General features: G+C 50.2%; 1 protein-coding gene across 10 annotated transcripts in view; it reads right to left on the bottom strand.

Moving 5' to 3' along the window:
• Window positions 1-7033: 7033 nt before the first annotated feature.
• Ehmt1 (euchromatic histone lysine methyltransferase 1) overlaps window positions 7034-25009 on the bottom strand; it is a 191478-nt gene continuing 173502 nt past the window's right edge. For all 10 annotated transcript variants that reach the window (XM_010608766.2, XM_033759224.1, XM_010608768.3 and 7 more), the window contains 9 exons: window positions 21256-21410; window positions 20274-20441; window positions 19942-20086; window positions 19055-19132; window positions 17925-18040; window positions 17125-17211; window positions 16619-16697; window positions 7842-8017; window positions 7034-7741 (listed from right to left, as the gene is read on the bottom strand). In XM_010608766.2, the coding sequence (XP_010607068.1) occupies window positions 7561-7741; window positions 7842-8017; window positions 16619-16697; window positions 17125-17211; window positions 17925-18040; window positions 19055-19132; window positions 19942-20086; window positions 20274-20441; window positions 21256-21410 (1185 nt within the window). In that variant the 3' untranslated portion in view covers window positions 7034-7560. The remainder of the gene's footprint in view (window positions 7742-7841; window positions 8018-16618; window positions 16698-17124; window positions 17212-17924; window positions 18041-19054; window positions 19133-19941; window positions 20087-20273; window positions 20442-21255; window positions 21411-25009) is intronic.

Here is a 25009-nt window from a genome sequence, read left to right as displayed (position 1 = left end):
AAAAAAAAAAAAAAAAAAAAAAAAAGGGTATCGGAAAGGTACTTTAAACAGGCCCTGGACACCACTGTTGTGCATCCTGCACAATGCCTGGCTCTCTTTGCAGTGTCCATGCACATGGACTCTAGAGTTATTCCTATAGCCCTTCATGTCCATTCTCCTTGTAGTGTGGCTGCCTCCAACTGGAGCCAGGCCGTGCTGCTGGCTGCTTGCTCTGCCTGGCATGGAGCTGGGCAGCCTCGCTGCCCCAAGTCCAGCAGGCTGTCCAGTTCCACCGCCAGAACCAGTTCTCCTGGGTCTCGCCCACCATCCCTCCCCACTGGCCAGCAGCCCTACTCCTCCCTCAGTGCCCCTAGTGGACTTCCAAAGCGGGTCAGCCTCCTGGCCTCCTCCACAGCCATAAGAGCTTCACCTGTCATGCTGGGATGCTGTGCTGCAGGTTTCAGCAGGTGGCTCTCTGTGGGGAGGTGATCTGTCCATGTGGACCTTTGCTGATCTCCCTGCTGGCACCACTGAGTACCACAGCACTCTCCTTGGGATGGCCTGTGTGTCTCCGTCCCAGCTCATTGAGCTGCAGGCTTGCTCGCTGGCTCCCAGATGCCTCCACACCACCCAGTAGTATGATTTCAGGGATGAAGGAAACTTGCAATTCAGAGCAACATTAACAGAAGAGCAGGCAAGGTAAATGATGAGGACAGTGAAGAGGGCTCTCCCAACAATATCAAAAAGGGATGCATGGGACCCTGACCCCAACATACGGCAGATGTGGATTAGAGTCCCTGGCCCTGGGCTGGCAGGGAACAGAGGAGAACAAAACAGTTAATAACTTGATCTTCTCAAAGCTGAGGAGAACTTCAGGACAGCCTCCCAGGGCAAGGAGCCACCAGCTTCAAGGAAAAGAATACTAGGAAAATTTGAGATTATATGAAATATTTGATATCAAGAAAATTTGAGATTATTTTAACACAGGAGCAAAACAGCACCAAAATGCTAATGTTTTTGAAGACCATCATAAGCACATAAATACATCTCTGAAATGTGAGCAATCCATAAGACAAGAGATGAATTTTCTTGATACCCAAAGAGCACATGAAGATAATAATAAAAACAGGAAAAATGAAACTGGAAGGAAGCAAAGGACATGTGAAGCTCCCTCCCCAAGGAGCCTGTGCGAGGAGGCAGGGCCCTGGGTTGGAGCCAGGGCAGGTGGAGGCTTCACCACCTGGGAGCTGTGTGACCTCCACATGGGCCCCCCAAACAAACAGTAAGTGCCAAATAAAAATATTGTTTTTTTCTTTTTTAAACTGGATCTTGCTCTGTAATTCTGGCTGGCCTTGAACTCACTATGGGGCTCAGGCTGGTCTTGAACTCAGTGATCCTGCCTCAGATTCCCAAGTGCTGGGATTACAGGCATGTGCTACACCTGGCACGTCCAGCTATTTTATTTTTTGTTTTTTTGAGACAGGGTCTCACTATGTAGTTGAGACTGACCTGGAACTCACTACGTAGCCCAGGCTGGTCTTGAACTCACAGCAATCCTCCTGCCTCAGCCTCCCGAGTGCTGGGATTACAGGCGTGTGCCACCGCACCCGGCTTTATTTTATTTTACTTGTACCGGGGATTGAACTCTGGCCCTTGTGCTTGCAAGGCAGGCGCCGGAACCACTGAGCTATATCCCCAGCCCTTCCAGCTATTTCATATAAAAATGTATCAATTAAAGGAACCTGTTGGGCATGGTGGTGCACACCTGTAATCCCAGCATTTGGGAGGCTGAGGCAGGAGGATCACTGCAAATTCAAGGCCAGCCTTGGGTTACATAGTAATCTCAAGGCCAGTCTGAACTACATAGCAAGATCTGGTCTCAACACCATCCCCCCTCCCGAAAAATCTTAATGAGCCTGGAAGATTCTGCTGCTGGAAAGCTAAACAGCCTTGGGTTGGCAGGGACCTGTGGCATGTGGACAGCTGCAAGAACGCCATCTCATGAAAGCTTTGACACTGGCTAAACTCAAGTGAAAACAGGCAGTGACATATTCTAGGCACTGACAGAACAGGAAACCAGGCATCCATACTCATGAGAATAAACTGAAGTCGACGCAGGTGGGATCCGTGCCCCCTTCTGAAGCTGTGCCCGGATTGTAACCAGCTTGGCCCCACCATTGGAATTGTGATTGATATACACATCAATAATGAACGCAACCCTAGTTGCCAGTGATGGTGGATGCCCTTGGAGCCAGGCCTACCCCATTTTTCTCTGGAGATGCACGGCCTGGCTCCAGGCCTCAGGAAAGCAGGCAAATCTCAACCCAGGATGCTCCAGCAGCCAGCCAGCCAGTGACCTTCAAACATGTCAAGGTCATAAAAACAGATGAGAACTTGTCCAGGTTGATGCTGCCCTCGAAGATGGCTACAGAGGGTATGGGGACCGATGTCAAGTCCCTGGTCTGAGGCTAGACAGAGGGAGCAGGGCTGGTGCCTGGTCGTGGCAGTTAAGGCAGTGTCCCTGCCTGTAGGAATGTGCACATTTAGGACATGGTGGCCACTGGGTAACAGTTTATTCTCAAATTGTCCACGGGGGAAAAAAGCACAATTTAGGCTGGGGATGTAGCTCAGTGGCGCCACGCCTGCCTGGTAAGAGTCCTGTGCTGCACTTGAATGTTTTAAATCTGAGACTGTTCCACAATTTAAAAGTGTGTATCAAGCCAAGAAGGCCAGAGAGCCTGGCACAGGGTAATCCCAGAGCCTGGGTGGGGTGATCTGAAGGCACCATAGAGCCTCGCCAGCAATGAAGGCATCCCATGGTCTCCATCATGGTGGCTGTGGGGATGGTGACATCTGCCAAAACCCATCAACTTGAAGCAGGTTCCTTCTGTATTCGATGATACCCCAATAACACTGATTTAGGAGGGTCAAGAACTCCCCTCAGAATGTCCATCAGATTTTTCTTGTAGAAACTGACATCATGTGCAATTTTGACACTTAAAACTCCAATAATAAGACAGGATAATATGACAATAGGTCAGGGCCAGGGATGCAGCTCAGTGGTGCTGCTGCTGCCTCTCAAGTGCAAGGTCCTGAATTTGATCCCTGGTACAAAAAAGAAAAAAGAAAAAAAAAAGACAGATGACAATAGGTGGGTGGAACAAAATAGTCCTGAAATGAGTCCACTTGTGTGTATCACCTTATGTTCCAGAAGAGCCAGGGTGGCTTGGTGGGGGAAACCCTGAGGAGCAGCAGATGAGGCTGGCCATGATCTCCACCTCGAGTACTCCAGTCACAAAGATGAAGTCAAGGCTGTGACCACAGGGCTACCCTGCATGCCCTTCTCCGACTGCCTGTTCCCAGAGACTCCGTCCACAAGGCTCCACCTCGTCACACCTCCACACACAAGCTCGGGGGACGCAGACCACAGGCAGGCAGGCCATAGCAGTGCCTTGGAAGGGTACAGAAAACAAAGTGTTGAAGATACCCTAAGGTACCTCAGGATAAAGCACTCCTCAAGAAAGGGACAAAAGATAAATTGCACTTGGAGCAAACCAGGCTGGAACACCAAGAGGAGGGTGAGGGCTGTGACTGCTGTGCGGCTGGGTTCGTTACAGAGCTCAGCGGACACGACACGCAGGAAAGTGGATGAGCCAATTCCAAATGATCCTAGCGTGGAAACCTCTCCAGCACTAAACGAAGATCAGTAATGCTCTGTGGAACAAGAGCAGAGAAGCCTGACGCACAGTGAGTAGCCAGCTGTGTGGTCCACTAACTTGAGTTCTAGAATAGCTGAAAATGATCCAGAATGGCACTGTCTCTCAGAGGCAGTGGGCGGTGTGGAAAGGGCAGAGGACATCCCTGGCAGTAGGGACAGCCCCTGTCTGGAAGACAGGTGAGTTACCTGGCAAAGGCTCCTGTCAGAATTAGAGCTGGACACATGAGATCTGCACACTTTGCTATTTGTGAATTACGCCACAATATGTAAAATTCCTATCTGTATCACATACACACATGGAGTAAATTCTGCCTGGAGTCAAGACTAAACAACAAAGCTAGAACCAGTGGTGGAGGTTATTTTTAAAAATTTGGGAGTGGATAAGGTCCTTCTAAGTAAAATAATTGAAAGGCTCAAGACAGATTTGCCACATCTAAAACTTAAAATCAATATGAGCATAAAATTGTAATATACAAAGAGCTCATAATCATAAGAATGAGAATGCAATACTGCATGAAGGCAGTTCACAAAAAGGAATTGTAATAAATCGATTTTATCAATAATCCAAGGAATGGAACATTAACACATGAAATTGTTCCTGAAGAGGAAGGGAGAAAGTGACACTGTAACGCTCTCAATGTGGTGTGAGGAAAGGGAGCCTCTTGAAGGGGCAAAAACTGGCCCATTTCATGCGTGACACTTTGGTAACAGATTCAAGAGTTAAATGTTAACTGAAACACTGACAGGGAGTCAAACAAACATTTATTTGGGAAGCAAAGCCGCGCACTTTGGATTCACACGTGGCAGGGAGTTAGTTCCCTCTGGGAGCTCTCCAACGAGCATTTTGCAGAGGTAGCTCCCCGCTGGGCACCATCTGCAATGCAAACCATTGTCAGTCAGGGTTTGCACAGTGGAGGCCCAAGCCTGGAGTGCTGACCACAGGTGTCCCCCATGGCCACAGCAATGTCCTGTGGCTTCCACTTGTGCAGGGCTACCTCGACTCTGGGAAGCTTTGGCTCTTCTCTTAACTTTTTCCTGGCTTTGCTTTCCCAACTAGGAATGTATGCTCAAAGCCCTTTCTGGAGATTGCTGCACAAGTGAAAAAGGATGATGCACAGGGTTCTCCTCTCAGGGAGCTTTGATTAGTGGGAGAGGTGGAACTGTCCCCAGCCCCTCAGCAAAGGTTGATGGTGGAGACTCTGGGTGTATGAGACGGGCCTGTGACACCGGCGCCACTGTTGGGCCAAGGCTGTGTGCGCTGCAGTTCACACAGGCAGACGCAACCAAGGAGGAATTTCTGGAAGGTTTTATTTTCTTCTAGTTCTGTTTAGGTTTTTGTAATAACCAGGCATGACGTTCATGGCATGACAGCCAGTGTGGCTGGGTGGCTTCTGCCCATGCAGCAGCCATAGCTCTTTGGCAGAGGCCCGTATGACCAGGTGGCTGCCCCTTGGGAGTGAAGTCTTCTGGCCACCAGGGGAACCCCCAAGGGGCACTGGGACTGAAGGATAGCACCAGAGATGCCGGACCCAGTCCAGTATAGAACTCAGGACAACTGATGTGGAGGAGGTGGTACTGGGGACAAACATCCCAATGGGCCCAGCTCACACCACCAGGACAACACAATGACCTGGACATAAAAGGCTTTGGTGTGGGCCCCAGCAGGCACATTGCTCCTGGACATTGGCTCTTCATATCTGCACTGGGGGTGCTGGGTCAGGTGACAGGGGCCCATCGTCCTGCCCAGAGTGTATCTGTCCCTGCTGGGAGCCTGGGGTCTCACCTGCCACCTACACTGGAACCAGGGGTGACTGCAGCTGGCCACAGACACCTCAGCCTGTCTGTCTCATGAAGTGATGGAGTCGGCTGTGATGAGGTCTGTGGGCCCTCCCGACACCCCTGAGGACCACAGCTGGGCTGGATCCTGGCTGCACACATACCTTCTGCACACCCAGCTTCAGGTCCAGGGCAGGTGGACAGAACACATGCAAAGCACTGCAGCCTGCCCAGCTATGGCATCAGTGGTGCCTCAGCCCTGCACCTGGACCCCCTTGCCATATCTATCTGCTGGGTGAGGTGATCACCTGGCCTGTAGTCCTAAGCCCCGCTGACCTGGGTTTCTCCTGACCTCCCTAGGCCACACACAGGCCCGCTGTGAGCCTGTGAGGGCTATGGCTGCCAAGGTCCACATACCCCAAGAATGGCAGGCTTCTGCACTGTGTCCTGCGTGTTACAGTCACACTTGTCCTGGACCTCTACCCGCTGCTGCTGACATCAGAGCCTCAGGTCACCTGCTGGCAAGGCACCCTGTGGGGCTGCCTGTAACACAAGGACAGCTGCCTTCCTTCTAGAGATTGCCAACCTGAATGAATTCCATTTATTGAAAATGGAGCTTTGATCTATTTTTTATCAAGCTTACAAGCTCTGCTATAGGGAGGAGGCCATCCCTGCATGCAGTGCACAGCACACAGCTTTGGTCCTGGGTCCCTGGGCAGGTGGGAAGAAGGAAGGGCCCTGCATTGCCACTTGGCCTCACTGTGCTCCAGGGCTGACAGCCCTGGGGACACAGAGAATCACTCAGTGCTGCCCCACAGCTCTAGAAAGACTCCCAGCCTGTGCACTGGTTCTCCCGATGTGTGCTAGTGTCCCCTCTACACGGACAGGGCTGAGCGACGAGGAAGTGGCGCTGTCTATGGAAAGGCAGAGGTTGGCCCTGTTCGGTCCTGAGGTGGGAGCCTGAGTGCTCTTCCCACCTGGAAGGCGGGCTCTACAGAGACCAGCAGGAGTGCGGTGTCGTAATGAAAGTTCACTTAAGGTTTTTTTTTTTGTTTTTTTTTTTTTTATTGATTTCATTGAAAACAGAACAAGAAATGGTCTGAGCCAAAAGACTGCTCTTAAAACCATCAAAAACATTTTAACAGAAAAAATAAACATGACTGCATTATGAATGTTTAGAAGAGTCACACGAAAAGAACTCCACTGCCCTGCACTAATTACAGTATTTAGAAAGGTATATGCCGAAAAAGTACATGACTTGCCAGGCCGCCACACAAAAGGTGACAGCAAATTTATTCACACTACAAGACTAACATTTTAAAAAAGTGTTTCCTGCGTTTAATTCTAAAATCACTTTGTTCTCTTTTTACAGTTGATAGTTTATTTTCACATGGTGAGTAGAAACCACACCAGATTCAGCACCGTTGTCTGTGTTTTGTGTTTTTATTCTTTGTTTGTCCTAATGTTCGGTAATGGTAGAAAATAAATCAGTTTATTCATCATCATAGCATGTGGCTTAAAAATCAACAGAAGGTGCCAGCAGAAGCAGAGCTGGCGGGCTGGTGTGGGGTCCGCCTGCCCACCAACCCAGTCCTCACACAGAAACACCAGCCAAGGTTTGATACAGAGAGGGTTTCTCTAAGAAGCAAGCCCACGTTTCCTCCAAAGCCAGGGCAGGGCCACCCTGACCGCGCTGGGCCGTGGACGTGTCCTGTGTGCGGCGCCAGAGCTGCCCGGCTGCACAGGGAGCGCTGGCCTCACAGAGCAGCACGATGGCAGCAGCCGCAGCAGGTGCCGCACAGGCATCTGGTCGGGCGGGAGAACAAACGAAGCAGAGCTGGGGCGAGAACCTCCAGGATCAGAGGAGGAAACGAGAAACATTGCAAGGACAAGACCACGGTCAGAAGCCCACAAGGTCACACCCGCGAGTCCCAGTGCCTCTGAGGTGCGCTCAGGCCTCAGGACAGAACGGTCCGGGCAGGGGTCCACACCCCGGGCCCTTTGGGACCCAGAGACACCCCAGGCAGAAAAGCTTCTCCATCGCAGTCGGCGGGGTTTGAGCCAGGCCCTCCCAGCCCCACTGCCCCTCATAGTGGGTCAGCAGCAGCTGCAGAGCTGGTGTCTGGCAGGCCGTGCTCCTGCGCCTCTTGGGCCGAGCTGGCCTGCCGCTGTGCCAGGGCTGCACTCGAGTGCCGGCACTTAGGGGAGCCACAGCGGCAGCTGAAGAGCTTGCCCTTGATGTCCCAGAAGCGCTCCCCGTAGTCGAACCTGGGGGTGAGGACGGCACTCAGCACCTCCACGTGCTGGACAAAGCCCCTGAGCCAGCACCCCGCCCACTCGGCTCCATCCCCAGCCTGGCTGCACGTACCCCAGCTGTTCTCCAGCCTGGATCAGGCGTGTGCTGAAGAAGGCGATTCGGGGGAAGCGCAGGTCCTGGTGGGACATGAACACACGCACAGGCACGAGGTTGGGCTCGCAGTGGTGGTTGATGAAGCGGCTGACATTGCCATAGAAGCGTGCGTCGATGCAGTACACCTCTCCGTCCTGGCAGGGAGAAAGGTCCGTCAGAGGCTCCGGCCCTCAGCACCCAGGGCACACTGCCCTGACCTTTACGGCCACACAGCAGCCTGACAGCCAGAGCCGGCAAGGATTTTGTCATGACCAAGGGCCCTTCCTTGAGGGCTGTGACACAACAGACAGCTGTCTGGCAACTTGGGACACTGAGGAGTCTAGAGTCACAGGTGGCCGCAACTGCAATCCGGCCTAACTGCTGAGGCTTTGCTACCATACAGGGACTCCCAATAAACTGGAGGGCTGGACTGACCCAGGAGCCCTTGAGACAGAGGGCTTTCTCTGCAGAGACTCTAGGTGTGAGAAACTGCCTTGACAGGGATGCACAGGGCATGCAGGAGGCCCAGCTGACGGCCAGCAAGGACCTGAACACTGTCCGGCTCAGCCCCAAGGAGCTGCCCAGGCTGGACAGGTCCCCAGGGCCACAATGCACACCTGGCACGCACACCTAACTGCTGGCCTAAGCTGTTAAGTTGTAGCCCTGGGTGGTAAGTATAGTCCGGTAAACTGGAACAGGTGTGTGGAAGGTTTTCTAGGCCCTGAGTCTCATGGATGGCAGGGTCCTGCGAGCATAGCTCCCAGGCGTCTGGTAACCCATATGAGCCTTCAGCAGTAGGCCAGGGTACTCCTGAGGTCAAGACAGCTTTGAGCCCAAACCAACAAGGGGAAGTGTGGGCAAGAGGCAGGGGGCTCCAGCATTTTCACCGGGTAACTTTGGACGAGGGCCATATGGAGAGCTCTACAAGAGTTCAGAGCTGTGATGTGGATGAGAGTCTCCCGTCAACATCCCCGAGAACACGTCTCAAAACAAACTCCACAACCACCACCAAAACCAAGGACACAGCCACTCTCTGTTTCAGGTCTGCCCCACAGACACTGTGGCTCCATGGACTCAGATGGTGGACTTGGGCCTCTGTCTGTGGGTGTGGTGAAGTAAGAATTGACAGGGGGCCCTGGCCCTGCAGAAAGCACTGAAACTACCAACCACAGAGGGCTGAGGTGCCAGTAACAACACAGCCTGCAGGAGGCTGGGCATACTGGCCAGTCAGGACTAGAGTCCAAGGCTGAGCAGTCCAGGGGAAGGGCCCCTTGGGGAGGTCAAGGCTGTGCAAGACCTCTGGCTGATGGAGCCAGGCTAGACGAAAAGACCTGAGCATATACACAGAGAGGGGATGAGACTGACAGACAAGACAGCCGGGTCAAAGACCAGAGCTCAGAGCTGAAGCCCAGCCATTAAGCAAGACAAGATACCACCTTGGAGAAAGCGACGATTCTCCAAAAGTCAGCATCACTGATCCACATGACTGACAGAAAGGCAAGAGCATAGACGCATTCTAGACAGATGAGAGCCAGCTGAGTCCAGCCCTGCTCAAGCAGCACAGCACAGCATGCTTCTGAGCAACTGGAGAAGGGAAGTCTCAGTAGAGAACCAAAGCAGTACAGAGATCAGTGGAGCTGGATGTGGGGGTACACGCCTGCAATTCCAGCTCTCAGGAGGCCGAGGCAGGACTGTCACAAATTCAGGGCCATCCTGGGCTACACAGCGAGTTGAGGACCAGCCTGAACTACACAGTGAGATCCTGACTCATAAAAGAATCAACGGGCAAAAGGGCATTATAATCAAACTCCTTGGCTGTCAACTTGCCACTGCATAGATGAGCAGAACCAGGGAACACGTGACAATGGCACAAGCACTTGTCGAGAGGCCACACCCAAAGAACAAACACTGAAGTTTTTCTCAGTGTCCCAAAAAGGATGAGAAAGCTGCTTGTGTCCTGCTAATACACTGCCTTTGACACACAGGAAGGTGAGGTGCAGGGTGAAGAGCATGGATGCTCCTACTACCCGTGTGAGCAAGAGGAGGAAGAAAAACTTGGGGGATATATTATTCATGTAACCACCTATACACAGGTACCTGTTGGGGTGCTGGGGCTGCTGTGTCTGTCACCTTCAGACTCCTAGTGGAAACCTTCCCATGAGGAGAGGTGTTGGGAGATGAAGCCTCAGGAAGTGGACTGGACCCCTGGGTAGAGGTCTCCTGATGCAGGGTCAGAGCTCTCCACCGCCTGCACCACACAGAGATGGCTCTAGCCCATCTGTGTGCCTCCACAGCAGCTCAACACAGAACAGGAGAACCCAGGCAGAACGAGGCTCTTCTCTTATGTGTTATTTTTTCATCTTTTGTGATCCTGGGGATTGAACCAAGGGCCTTCTCACTGTGCTATATCCCCAACCATTTTAAATGTTTTATTTTGAGACAGGGTCTTGCTAAGTTCCAGTATATTCAAACTTGTGATCCTCCTGCCTTGGCATCCCATAATTCTTACTTTTAAAGCATGTTATTTATATGCTTTAAAGCATGTTATTACATCTTTTGTTTAAAAAAATTTAAACTCCATGACTTAAAATGAACTAAAGTACGTGAATACAACTGCATTTCATATTGGTGAAAAAACTGTGTAGAAAAACAATCATTTCAAGCACTGCACAGCAGTTACACACCTCTAGTGGAATGTACTGCAAGGACCAAAACCCTACAAAGAAACTGTCAATATCACTTGGCAATGGCACTGGACTCACTGCCACTGCAGAATGGGCAAATGTCCCTCAGTAACTTTGCCACACGCCCTGCCGCCATGGCAACACCAGCAATGTCCCTTGTACTCCCTCCATAGCCACACTGCATTCACTGTCCCCACAGCAGCACCATCAATGTCCCTGGGTAATTGGATTGCCTGTAGCTGTGGGAACACTATCCACATCTCGCGGTAACTTTTTGGCGTTTCCTGCAACCATGGCAATGCCCCTTGGTCACCACAATGCACCACCATTACCATGGAAACACCATCAACACGCTGGATGACTAGTATTCTGTCACCATGGCAACAGTATCAAAGTCCCACACTGCATTCCCTACCACCAATGCCCCTTGATAATCACACTGCATCACCATCACCATAGCAACATCATCACCTGCCCCTTGTGCACAGCACTATGATGAACACCTTTCAGCAACCACACTGCATTCCCTGCCACTGTGGCAACACTGCTTCTGCAAAGAGATCACATGCACTGTCACAGCAGAATTGCTCTGTTACTCTGAAAGTAGGGGCTCTAAGAACTAAATTTTTTGGCTGGGCATGGTGGCGCATGCCTGTAATCCCAACACTCGGGAGGCTGAGGCAGGAGGATCACTGTGAGTTCGAAACCAGCCTGGGTTACATAGTGTGAGTTCCAGGTCAGGCTCAACAACATAGTGAGGCCCTGTCTCAAAAAACCAAAAAGAGAAAACAAAAACAAAAACAAAACAAAAAAACCCCACAAATGAACTAAATTTTTCACTGTAAGAGATACAGGTATGAAGCAAAACCTATCCCACAATAAAAACAAAGAAAAACTGGGTAAAACCCCTGTACTGGATGGAATCCTCAGCATGAATGCACCATTAAGTGTAGGCTTGTTTTGTCGCTTTGTCCTCTGAAAACAGTCTACAGTCAGTATACCTGAAAGAAATAAGCAACTAACATTTGATTTCATCTGAAATCATTCTCCTGTCAAAGGAAAAGTTCTCTTAGAGAAACGGCTGATTCCAAGCGTTGGGAAGGGCTGAAGAGACGAAGCCAGCTAGTGCCAAAAAGCAAAGAGACCTGAGATGAAGCAAGATGAAGGCTAGTTCCCATGGCGTCTGGAAGCCAGAAAGTGACAACTGCAAATCAGAGAAGAGTGACTTAATGGATTAAAATATGCAGGGTTAAAAAAACAAACACCGGGTGTGGTGGCGCATGCCTGTAATCCCAGCACTCTGGAGGCTGAGGCAGGAGGATCGCTGTGAGTTCGAGACCAGCCTGGGCTACATAGTGAGTTCCAGGTCAGTCTCAACTACATAGTGAGGCCTTGTCTCAAAAAACCAACCAACCAACTAAACAAACAAACAAACAAACAAAAAACCCAACAACAACAACAACAACAAAAACAAACAAACATGATCTTCAGTAATCAAAGAAAAGGAAAAGAAAAATTAAAAAAGACCAAACTTCTTTAGCAAAGGGTAGTTTCTGAGCCTCCTTCTCATGCTACAAACAGGGAGCTGAATGACAAGAGTGAGGTGTCTGCCTCCCTGCCAGGAAGGCAGCATGCGTGGGGGCAGCCAACACGCGTGGGAAGGCTTTTGTGTGTTTCTGGAAAAGAATTCCCTTGAATAAGCATGAAAGGCACGGCAGGCACCAATGACCAACAACCTGTTCTCTACAGTGCAGAGACAGCAGGCAAAAGGGGACTGTCGAGGAACGCCCCCAACTTGGGACAGGGATTCAGATAGCACGGTGTGCCTTCTGGGATGCAGCAGGAAGAACAAGCTCCAGTCCTCCCCCAGTCAGCAGGGACACAGAGAACACACCTGTCAGACGGCACCATTTCTGCAGGACAAGGGCTGGTCTCTTCAGCAGAGCACAGTATGAGGTGCTGGATGCTGGTCTGGATGGCAAGAGCCTCACAGGACTTCACCTACCCTCGGCAGCTGGTGGAAAGGTTTGTTTGTTGGGTATGAGTCTGGGGACGGCCCACCTGTGGGCATGGGGACAGAACACAGCACCACTACAGGTACCTGCTGATGTGAGCTGTTCATTTGTAGTGAACTCCATGTTATGTCAGAGGAAGAGAAAACAAACGAGACTCTGACAACTGTTACACCTAGGGGGTGGTGCAAGGGTGCAGACCTCACTGTAGGTCTAAACACAGCACACAGCCAGAGAGCAAGAAGAAAACACTGAGGGAAGGATAGCACAGTAAAACACTTTTTCTTTCTTTAGTTAAACAAGAAAAGGGCAGCAGGGAACAGGCTGTGTGAGGACGGATGCCAGGCAGGCGAGGTGCAGAAAGCAGGAGAAGCCCTAACACAAAGAGGGGCAGGGTGGGGGGAGCCCCCATGTCTGGAGCCACAGCTGGCTCTGTACAGACCTGGGCCTGGTTCACAGTGCCCACCAGTGCACAATCCATCACTTTCTGTAGGGGTCTGGCCAGTATCCATGGCTGACCATCGACCTGAGCCCCAGAGGTAGGCTGTCCCCCACCCCCAGCTACTGTGGAGTTCCTATAGCTACAAGCCCAGAGATAGCTCCTAGGGTCCTGCGAAACCATCCTCCACCCACCCTGGAAACCCGTCCTGCACTGCGCACACCCTGTCCATGGAGCAGCAATCTTCAGACCTGACCATGCTCAGCCGCACTGGCCTCTCCTGGTGCAGCAGGAAGAACATGCTCCAGTCCTTCCCCAGTAGGGAGGGGACCTCCCTTGCCCAAGGACACAGCCCCATTGCCCTCACTCTTATGCTCTATAGCTCCTGACACCAGTCTTTAAGGAGCTGTTTAGGAGGTGCCTTTCCAGACCCACACAGGGCTGCTCGTGAGCACCTCTCATCAAAAGAGCCCCACCTAGACTTGGTGCAGATGTGCTGCTACGGATGGGGAAGCACAGAAGGGGAGGCAGGTGGGGCAGGTACTGGTCAGGCCACTGGACACCCGAGACATCTCATCGGGCGGTCACAGACTGGGGTCTGCAGCAGGTAATCAAGAGAGTGTGCTGTATTCATGGCCTTTTACACAAGCAAGAAGAACCACTTCTGTGCTATTCTGGAAAAGGCAGAAGCGCAATGCAGGAGGCTCAAGGGTGGCCAGGTACCAGGAGGGGAGGTGAAGCCTGGAACATTCAAGGAGTGCTGTGGAGGTGTGCTTTGGCCATCCCGCTGGCAGCCTTGAAGGCAGGGTCTCACTGACTGCTACGGAACTGAGTCCCAGCAATGTGAGAGTGCCCAAGGCAGCCTGGCCCTACTGCCTCTTTCAGGGCAGATGCAGGTTTCTTCCCAGGGACAGTGGCACAATGAGCAGGACTAGCTATGTACACTGCAGGGCAAAGCCTGGAGATGGAGAGAAAGTTGTACTCACACAGGACATGATCACACATGCAGGTCTCCTACAGAATATTCCAAAAAGTTTCCAGAACTAAAGAATGAATTTTAACAAGGTCAACATACAACAGCAGATCTGCTATTTCCAAGGATAGCCACAAACAATAGGAGATGAAATTAAAAAACAATATTCTTTACAGGAGCAAAAAAGGTATGACATTGTTGGAAAATAAATTTAACAAAATGTGTATAATATCTGTACAGTGAACATACAAGGCTCTGATCAGGGAGATCAAAGACCCAACCCAACAGAGAGCCCCCCATGTCAGCACCAGGACACCAGGGCCTGGGTACCCAGATTCAGCGCAGCCATCATCAAGACTCCAGAATTTCTACACATGCTGACACACTGGTTTCCCAACCTTACCCAGGAAAGAAAAGGTCCAAGAGCTAACAGAACTTGGAAAAAGAATCGTCTGAGGACTGGTCCCAAGTTTTACTAAATCCCCACAGTCACCAGGAGTATGTGCTGTGTAGGGGCCAGCAGACAAATAGGACAAAGGAGCATAAACGCAGTATCCTCTAGGCAGGGGTGGAGAATGACCTGGGTCAGCGAGGGTCAGGGATTAAACACAAAACTTAGTGAAAGACAGGGAGAAAATCCGCAGGACTTTGGGGGTAGGCAAAGATTCCTCAGGATGCAGAAAGCACAAACAATAAAAAGTTCTGCCTCCCGAAAGACCATCAAGAAAATGAGGAGGTAAGGGGCAGGATGAGTGGAAATATTCACAGCACATGCTGAATATAAAGACCTGACAACTGCTAGATTCAAGAGAACGCGAGTAACTCTTCCTCCCCGAAGAGCAGCCCAAGGACCTCCCTAGTCAGGGGCTACACATGGAGCACTGAGCCTAGACCAGCACCGAGCAGCGGGACCCAGCAGGACTGCGGGAAGTCCGCACTGATCCACAGCAGGTGCTTGTCTCTGTTTATCTCCAGGACCGGCTACACCAGGCACTATCCAGGGTTTAACACTGCCTCACAAAAGATCCAAGAGTGTACAATAAGCATATGAAAAGATGTTCAACAACACCACTAAGAAAACACAACTTAAAATTATAGTGCCTGTAACTCATATGTTGCTGGTATAAAGATGTCAAGTGGAATGACCCCTCTGGAAAACACACTTTTTCTGGGGGGGTACCGGGGATCGAACTTGGGACCTTGCGCTTGCAAGGCAGGCAGCGGAACTACTGAGCTAAGTCTCCAGCCAGAAAACACACTTTTTTTCAGTCAGATATACCTTTATATGACCTGGCAACTCCACTCCCAGGTATTTACCAAGAGAAGGGAAAACTTGCACAGTGAACAGTTCCCAGAGTCAGGGCAGATGTGTTCTAGAAGGCAAAACTAGAAACTGTCAGGGCTGTGTGTGGGCACATGGATACCAAGGCACCGCCCCTGGTGGGTCAGAGACATGCAGCCACCCGGACACGGGCACAGAACACACAGAGCCAGTCCAGGACCCACTAAGATCTTATAAAAGCCCTCTAAGTATGTAGAAGACTGATAAATCAGACCACCAGGAAAGAAACAACTTCTGTTCATTAGAAGGCATTTACTAGAAGGAAAGAAAGACAGAAAGCCACAGGGGAAAGGATACCTGCAACACTCGCAAAGGACATTGCATTCACCAGGACATGGACCACCAGCCATCAGACTGGCAGGCAATGCTGAGGAGCCCTCCCACAGCTGCCACACCCCCAGGAGTGCACTGCACATATACAGGTACATGCACAGCACACGCACACGTACACCCTAGGCACACAGGCACAGGTATATACACATGGGCACAGGGACACGCATATGCACACATACACAAAGTGGCAGACAATGCTATTACTTGGGACTTGGTGTCGTTGCAGACACCTGCAAGAGTAACCTTCCAGCACTCAGCTTCTCTGGGGAAACATCACTTCACCAATGCTGACACCTTAGAACAGGGATGGGAAACTTTCAGGGGCTCCGTGCCCAAACTGCAACCCAAACTCACTTATTTATTACAAAGTACCAACATTACAATTAAAGCTAAATACTGAGGTTTCAGTTTATGTCCTAGAATGAGACTGCAGGGAGCAGAGAGCAGGACAGGGACACTGACATCCATCTGAATTCAGAGTAGGGAGATGAAGAGTTGACATGCTGAGCTGGGTTTCAGCCATGTCACTCCAGCATGAACACCTCAGAAACTGAGCCCTACAGCTGACCCAGCCCTGACTTCTGCTCTCCCAGCACATGACTCCTGCACCACAGAAGTCAATTGGGACATGAAGGACGTGTGTGATCCACAGCCTCACCAGCCTCTGGGGAAGATTCAGCCCAGAGCAGCAGATGGGATCCCTGGGGTACAAGGTAGGTGGCTCGCTGCATGAGCCCAAGGACCTCCCTAGTCAGGGGCTACACATGGAGCACTGAGCCTAGACCGGCACCGAGCAGCGGGACCCAGCAGCAGGACCCAGCAGGACCGCGGGGAGTATGCACTGATCCACAGCAGGTGCTTGTCTCTGTCTCCAGGACTGGCTACACCAGGCACTATCTAGACCCCTGGACAGAACAAAATATCCACAGTTCACAGCCAGCTCCCTATGCCTCAGCCCTTCAAAGCACAGTACCTTATTGTCAAGATCAAAGAGATAAGAATCTTCTTCCCGAACGTCGGCTTCCGAGTCAGAGATCAGCTCCCCAACATACCTGCAGGGAGCAGAAGGGATGCTGAGCACTGCCCAGGCACATGCTGTCTCTGCACCCTCACATGGGGAGTGGTGCCAGGGGAGCCTTGAGGAGCCTACAGGAAACCAATGTTCTGCAGACACCAGGCAGTGCCACAGGCTTGTCTGCAGTGGGAGGCAGAGGACTGGCACATGCCCTCAGAGTGACCAGCACTGTGCAGAATGACTCCCCTGGCACCCACAAGCTGTGACAGGAACTAGGGGCAGACTCTGGAGGCTCAGAGAGTATGAAGCTGGTGTCTGGACAGCTGGACAGCCAGGACCTCTCATCCACTGCTGCGGGAGATGACTGCTCACTCTCCAGAGCTTCCTGGAATGCAGACACTACATGTGTCATCCCAGGAATGACCCATGTAGCCAGCCTTCCTGGGCAACAGGGATCCACATACTCGCAGACAAAGGTGCCCACGGGGATGTCCTGTAGGGTCCGCACACCCCAGCCCACATCCTGGGTCCGATAGAGCTGTAGCCTTGCCCTGGAAAACAGGAAGAGGGGAGGAGGTTCAGGCTCAGCACAGCCCAGCTCCTGTCACATTTTGAAATGAAGGATATGAGTAAGCAAAGAGGAAACACTGGCTTCTCATCTAAGAATACTTCAGCTTTGCCAGAAGCTGTGGATACAGAGCTCAGCCTGTCAAACCAGACTGTGCAGCCTTGGCCGTGCCTCAGTCTCATCTGCACCTGACCTAGTTTACCTGCTTGCCATGGGAACCAGTACACACTCTGGGGCAGGGGAAGAGGTGTCTGCTCTGCCCCAGAAAGAGAAGTGCAGGCTGGTCATCCTCAGTCTGTTTTCCCCTCTAGCAGAGACCAAGACAACTGATGCTACAATATCACCCTGGCCAAAAGAGTGCAAGGGTCAAGTGCTGTGAGTGTCTCAGGAAGGAGCCAGCAGCCAGGCACCACTACTTAGAGAAGCCCCCCAAATTGGGAAGGAAACATGACTTGATCATTGAAACAGTGAAATAAGCCCAGTCCACTGAATGGCAGCCGTGAAAGCAGGCCGCATCAGTCCCTCGGATTATGGCTCCGAAGACTCAGCACCATCCTTCTCTCCGGTCTGAATCCAAGCTGGGAGCCTGACTAGTCATCGCCAGCAGAGGACACCTCCGGGGACAAGGCACCAGCTGTGGTGCACACACACATGCTTTCAGGCCAGGTGATGTGGCCCAGTGTGCACGTCTCTCACCTGAGCCCGTTCTGCACGACACGGTTGCGGCAGTTCCTCCAGCAGGAGCAGGCGTGATTGCACTCGAAGATCAGAGGAGGCTCTGCCATGTTAAACTCAGGCAGGAGCCGGCCATCCTGCGGACAGACAGCCAAGAAGGCCCAGAAGCGTCACATATCTTTTTAAACCAACTGATGTCAACATGTATCTACAAAGTGCCCCAGTATGGCCTCTAACTTCAGTGCTGGGGAGCACTAGGTCAAAGGGTGCGTTAGTGGTGTGCTAGGGAGGCCTCACAGAGCTGTCACGCTGTCCTCCTGCCCTGGCCTTTCATGGCCTTGCAGAGACCCCACTCTCCCTCCAGATGGTCTCTGCCTCCTAAACTCTCAACCTTGTCAGTCCCCAAGTTTTGGGGACTCAGCCACCACCCACTACTCACTATACACACATGGCAGCGCAAGACCCGGGGTGTCCATGCAGCAAAGCCTTTCCGAGCAGCAGGGACCTGCTCCTGAACCCTGTACATGGCCCAGGGACACCACTGACTGCTGCTTGCAGCACTGGCCACTTTGCTCTCCGTGTTGTCTTCTCTGTCAGAGAGCAACGTATCCCCTCCATGACTACGTCTTCCTCTAAATGTCCCCTGGAAAGAACTTGCTGTGGTTCCCAACCAGCCTGCTTCTGCTGTTCCTACCAATGACTCTGAACTCCAGGCCTTCATCCTGGACACTTCCTGAACTGCATGCCAGCTTCTTGTTTCTCCCACCCAGATCCACCAGTCCCAAGCCCACAGCAACCCTTGCCACTGTGCCTAGCCATGCCCACTCCATCTACCCAGCTTCAGCCTCTGCAGGACTCACCAGGCACAAGTAATAGAAATGACTTCCTTCTGGGGCCAGGCCAGACCCTATACCTAGCCACTGTCCAGGTGGGCACCAAGGATACTGGCCCGGGACTCTGGAGTCCAGGTCTTGGTCCTGCAGCTGCTCAAGGCAGCCCCTCACTTTTAACCTGTTGTTTCCTCCTGCCTGGCCTTCACACTGGCTCACCTCCAACTCTTCCTCCAGACACACAAGGACATGGTGGGCACCAGTATAGCCCCCTCACAGTACTCACCCCATGAGCACGAGCAGCCAACGCGCGCTCCTCACCTTATCGTACCAGCAGCGCATGCTGAGCTGACCACACATGCAGGTGCTGGAGGAGCAGTCATCTGTACACACGCAGTACTGGGGACAGAGAGCACAGTCATCAGGAACAGGTGGAAACCACACAGAGTGCTCTGCACACCTTCAAAACCACCCGTAATCAACAGGGGTCTTCTGAGACTGTGACTAAATGCTCAGGACAATAGGAGATTCGAGTGCTGGCAGGAAAAAGTAGGTCAGCCAGGCCCAGCCCCTCCACAGGGGAGGAAAGGAGATACTCAGGCTCAGGAACTTCTGCCTGAGGCCCAAACAGTGCCTATCCTGTGACACAGGCTCACAAGCACAACCACAGGACAGTCCTTGAGAATATTATCTGATTTTAGCCAGAGGAGGAAGGAAGACGAAGTGGATGACAGCTTCTCAGTTAGAGCTGGGAAAGATGGTGCTTACTGAACTGTGCCCTGAAGGGGGCCTGGGGACAGGTCACCAGTGGGCTCTGCTTGGGGTTCTCCTCATTCACACCCTGGAGACCAAGCAGCACCAGGCCCTAAATCACCACTGACTGGGGAACACCCAGAACTGAGGGGTTTTTTTTTTTTAAATTCTGGGGATTGAACTTGGAGCTTGCACACCTTCCTACCACCCCCGCCCCACCCTTTTTATTGTTTGTTTTGACACAGTCGCTAAGTTGCCCAGGCTGGCTTGAACATGATCCTCTTGCCTCAGCTTCTCAGAGTATGAATGCTTTTTCTAGGAGACTCTTCATCTGCCTTCCACATTCTCTAATGAGGCAAATGCTGAGAGCATGGCCTTCCCAAGAGCTGAGAAGAGCCCAGTACCCAGGCCCAAGGGCTACCTGTCCTGCCCAGCAGCCCTGCTCACCCACCAACCTGCAGGTGGGTGATGTTCCTGTCGATGTTCATGGGGCTCGTCACGCAGTTCTGAGACACGTACTTGTAGTTGCTGGGGCACGGCTCACTGTCCACTGCGTTGACACAGGGGATGGGGATGCGCTCATAGCCTCGTGCAATGTCTCTGCACAGCAAAGGGAGGCTGTTGACTTGGTGCTCCGAGTTCTGCCCAGTGGGAGACATGGTCTCTGCCCAGCACCCACTCCAGATAACCTGGGCTCTGATTCCAGGACATCCATTCACTCCAAGTTCTTCCGGCCCCACCTGCCCATGAGCCACCCAGAGCTACCTTTGTTGTGGAGCCTGCTCACCTGCTCACAATCTTTTCCACTGCGACAGGCTTGTCAGGGGCTGAGTCCCGCAGCGCCTTGCTCACCTGCAGGGCACTCCACACCTGTGAGTTGAGGCTGGCACATTGCAGGGGCGTCTCTCCTTCTTTGTTTTTTAAGGTGACATCTGAATCCCGAGAAAGAAAGAGGCTAAAAGGAAAAATGTAAGCCAACAAAACATCCAAATCTTAATTTAAAAGAGGCAAAGCGGAGACTTTTAAAACACTAAGAACACACATCACCCATACTGAAGAGCCCTCAACATGTGCAGTGTACACCCATAGCTCGCTCCTCTCACCAGTCAGCAGGGAGAGTATTTAATAACAGACTTGAGGTCTGATTCCCCTTCCAAGTCTACCCTCCATGCTTGGGCTGGGTGTGGGGTAGGGAGAAGTGTGGCCCCGAGTGCAGGCAGAGATGCCTGAGGCCAAAGCATAGACCCAGAGGCATGTGCTCACTTGCAGGAGCAACGGAAACCACTCAAGCCTCTAATTCCAGGTGAGGTAAGCCTATCATAAGCCCCTGATGATCTCAGTGTAGCCACACCTCGGTCCTGATCCAGCAGCAGAGCAAGGCATGGACCCAGCCACCACCCACCTTTAAATGCAGGAAGAAGACCGCGTGGCTAAAAAGGACCTTGAGTGGCCAGCACACACTGCCACCATCTCTAGCCCTGTCTGTGAGGAGCACTCCATTGGGCCCTCAGTACAGCAGGAACCCAGGTGGAGCAAAATTGTCCCCATACTGCCTCCTAGGAGGTGTGTCAGGTGAGACTTGGATCAAGCTCCAAGCTAAGAATTTTTTACACAGCCATCTCTAAGGCAGCAGTAAGCCACAGTGAGTCTCAAATGTGGACTAGGAAAGATGCCTCTCCACTGGCAGGACCCCAAGGACACAGGGCAACATTGGCTCCGGGCCTGGGAGACAGAACCACTCAGCAGTCTCAGGGCAGGGCCACACTCACACGACACAGTCGTAGCGATTCTCCCGGGCAGCAATATGCAGGGGTGAGTCTCCATGGATGTTCACAGCATGCAGGTCACACCTGGCAGCCAGCAGAATCTCTGCTATGTCCACGCAGCCTGAGAATGCCGCCCAGTGCAGACAGATGTTCTCCTCCTGAACAGAGACACAAACAGGAGCTGGTGAGGACTGTTCCTGACCAGGTATAGGGTGTTGGGACCAGGTGAAGGCAGCTGCTCTACTTGTTGGCCTAAGGAGAAACCCAGGACCAGTGGGCCACTCCCAGCCCTGGCCAAGTGGAAAGGGGCTTTCTGGTTCACTAGGGAAAATGACATTCCTCCCCGATCCCTAAGGCAGTGATAGCGAGGCTATGAGAGAACAAGTGCCCAAACTGCAACCAAAAGCCCACTTATTTATTGCGAAGTATCAACACCGTAGTTAAACCTGAGCACTGACGTCCACTGTTACCCACTAACTCGGCTCATGTGCCTACAGAGTGGGCTCTGTGTGCCCACCGTGGCACGCATGTCATAGTCTTGCCATCATTCCTCTTGGGCATTCTTTTTTATTTTAGTTTTTCATTTCTAAGTAATATAATCACAACACAAAATACTTTAAAGACAGGGAAAGAAACCCAGCCAGAATGGTTCTAAACACATTATTAAATAATGTATCCGAAGGGGCACTTCTCTTCTCTCTAGTTTTAGAATTCATTCCTAAATGAAGCTATATAGTCACAAATTTGGGCAATGCTTCTGGAAGATCAAAAAGATGGTAAGATTTGATTAAATAAAAAGTTACCTTGAAAATCTCCATGAAATAAAAATTTAAAATAAAGCAGAAATTTTTATTACATTGGTTCTTCATATCAAGAGCAGAGTATATCTTTCCATCTTCTAATCCTCTTTGATCTCCTTTTTTAGATTACTGTGACTTTCTATGAATAAGTCCTTTATTTCCTTTTTAGATTGATTCCTCAGTATTTTGGTTTTTTTTTCAATGATATTGTGAAAGGTGTTGTTTCCCTAATTTTTTTTTCTCAGGGAGCTTGTTATCTGTGTACAGGAATGCTATTGATTTTTGAGTATTGATTTTGTATCCAGCTATGCTACTGAATTTGGGTTATTAAATCTAGATTTTTTTTTTTTGTACCAGGGATTGAACTCAGGTCCTTGCTCTTGCAAGGCAGGCAGTGGCAACACTGAGCTAAATCCCTAGCCTACATCTGTAAGTTTTTTGGCGGAGTTTTTAGGGTCTTCTACGTAGAGAAGCATGACATCTTCAAAAAATGATAATTTAACTTCTTCCTTTTCTATCTTTATTCCTTTTATTTTCCTTCTCTAATTGCTCTAGCTAACGTTTCCAAAACTATGTTGAATAGGAGAGGTGATAGTAGACATAATTGTCTTGTTTTTTATTTTATTGTGAAAGTTTTTGATTTTTGACCACTGGCTTTTGGTTTGTCATAGAAGGCTTTTATGAGATTGAAGTAAAGACCATATATTCCAATTTTCTGTGGGGTTTTTAATCACGAATGGGTGTTGGACTTTTTCAACTGTGTTTTCTGCATCTATTAAGATGATCATGTGATTTTTGTCTTTGGTTCTGTTAATATGGTATATTGCATTTATTAACTTGTATATGCTGAACCATCATCCTTGTATCCCTGGGATGAATCCTACTTGCTCATGGTGCATAATCTTGATGATTTGTTGTACTGTTTTCCAGTATCTTTTTGAGAATTTTTGCATCTATGTTTATTAGAGAGGTTGGCCTATAGTTTTCTTTTTTGTTTGGGTCCTTCTCTGCTTTTGATATCAGAGTAACTCTTGCTTCCAGGAATACTTTAGGGAGTATTGCTTCCTTGTCTATTTCATTAAAGAGTTTGAAGATAACTGGCAGTAGATCTCTAAATTTCTTGTAGAATTCAGCAATGAATCCATTAGGACCTGGGCTTTTCTGTGTTGGTAAGTTTTGTTTTTTTTCAGTATTGGGGATTTAACTCAGGACCTTGTGCTTGTCAGGTACCACTGGGCTATATCGCTGGCCCTATTAAGTTTTTAAATACATTTTCAATTTCACTGACTGAAACAGTTGTTTAGAATTTTTGTATCTCCTTGGTTCAGCTTTGGTAATTCATATGTATCTAGGAATCTGTCCCTTTCTTCTGTGTTTTCCATCTTATTAGAGTACAGGTTCTAGAGGTAGGTATGGATGATCATCTGGATTTTCACAGGAACTGTGTGATTTCACCCTTTTCATTTATAATTGCATGAATTTGAGTTTTTTCTTTCCTTTTTTTGATAAGGTTGGCTAAAGGTTTATCAATATTATTTAATCTATCAAAGAACCAACTCTAATTCATTGATTCTTTGTAGTGTTTCCTTAGTCTCAACTGCATAAATTTCTGCTCTGAGCTTTATCATTTCCTCTCTTGTGAGAGCTTTTATTTGTTCTTGGCCATACTCCCAAAATTGTTACATAACACAACCTCAATCAAATTACCATTAGCATGCCTCACAGAACTAGAGAAGATATTCCTAAAAGTTCATTTGGAACCAGAAGAGACCTAGAATAGAAAATGCAATTCTGGGCAAAAAAGGCAAGGCAGGAAGCACTGTAATTTTTGACTTGAAATTATACTACAGAGATACTGTGATAAAAACAGCACGGTGGGCTAGGGATTTGGCTCAGTGGCACCCGTGCCTGTCTCGCAAGCACAGGGTCCTGATTTCGATCCCCAGTACCACAAAAACAAACAAACAACAACAAAAAACAGCATGATATTGGCAAAACAAACAAACAAAAGACCTGAGGTCAATGGAATAGACTAAAAGAGGCAGAAACAAAACCAAACACACTCAGCCACCTTATCCTTGACCATAGGGCCAAACATGTTCACTAGAGGACAGATAGCCTCTTTAATAAGTTGTTCTAGCAAACCTGGCTTTATACATGGCAAAGATTAAAACTAGACCATGCATCTAAACCACATTTCTCACCATGCAATAAACTAAAATCAAAATGGATCAAAGATCTAAATATTAAAACAGAAACACTGAAGGAGAACCACGCCTGCTCCCGACCCAGCAGCCATCGCTCAAGCACCGGAAGGTAGGCCGGCCCCGATCCACCGTGGGAAGGAGAGCCATGCCTGCTCCTGACCCAGCCGCCATCAAGCGCCGGGAGGAAGCCTAGGCCCAGATCCACCGCGGGAAGGAGAACCACGCCTGCTACTGACCCAGCAGACATCGCTCAAGCACCAGGAAGGTAGCTGCGCGGGCGCCCCTGAACCCCCATAAGCCCTCCCACCGCACTCTCAGACCTTCTGACTGTGCCAGTCTTTGGACCCACTCTGCAAAGACAGAGGTGGTCATCAAGGGTATTTTTCTGAGTTCCCAACTTTGAACATCTTTAAAGAAAGGGCATGGGAAACCTGTAATAGAACGTTGTGGAGTTCAACCATTCAGAAGGATGGGGAACTCAATCTGGGCCTTGCAGCCCGAGGTCAGTCAGCGCCAGGGGGTTCAGCCATCAGCTAACTGAGATCAGGGGTCTTGCATCCTAGCTCTGTCCGAACCATTAAATAGTAAATACACTATATTGAAATTTTGTTCACTGCAAACATGTTCTGGACTGCTTCTTGATTTCAATTTAATTCAAATGATTTAAAGGTGATAGACTAGTGACTACCACAGGTGGTCGGTGTCCAAGTTGTGCTTGATCTTAATGTGTTGCTGATTGTATCAGTTGGG

Source organism: Fukomys damarensis, unplaced genomic scaffold, assembly GCF_012274545.1.
Source record: "Fukomys damarensis isolate Sample0158 unplaced genomic scaffold, DMR_v1.0_HiC HiC_scaffold_36, whole genome shotgun sequence".
NCBI classification, from domain to species: domain Eukaryota; kingdom Metazoa; phylum Chordata; class Mammalia; order Rodentia; family Bathyergidae; genus Fukomys; species Fukomys damarensis.
The sequence above is the reverse complement of the archived record's forward strand: the minus strand, read 5'-3'. Positions and strand labels throughout refer to the sequence as shown.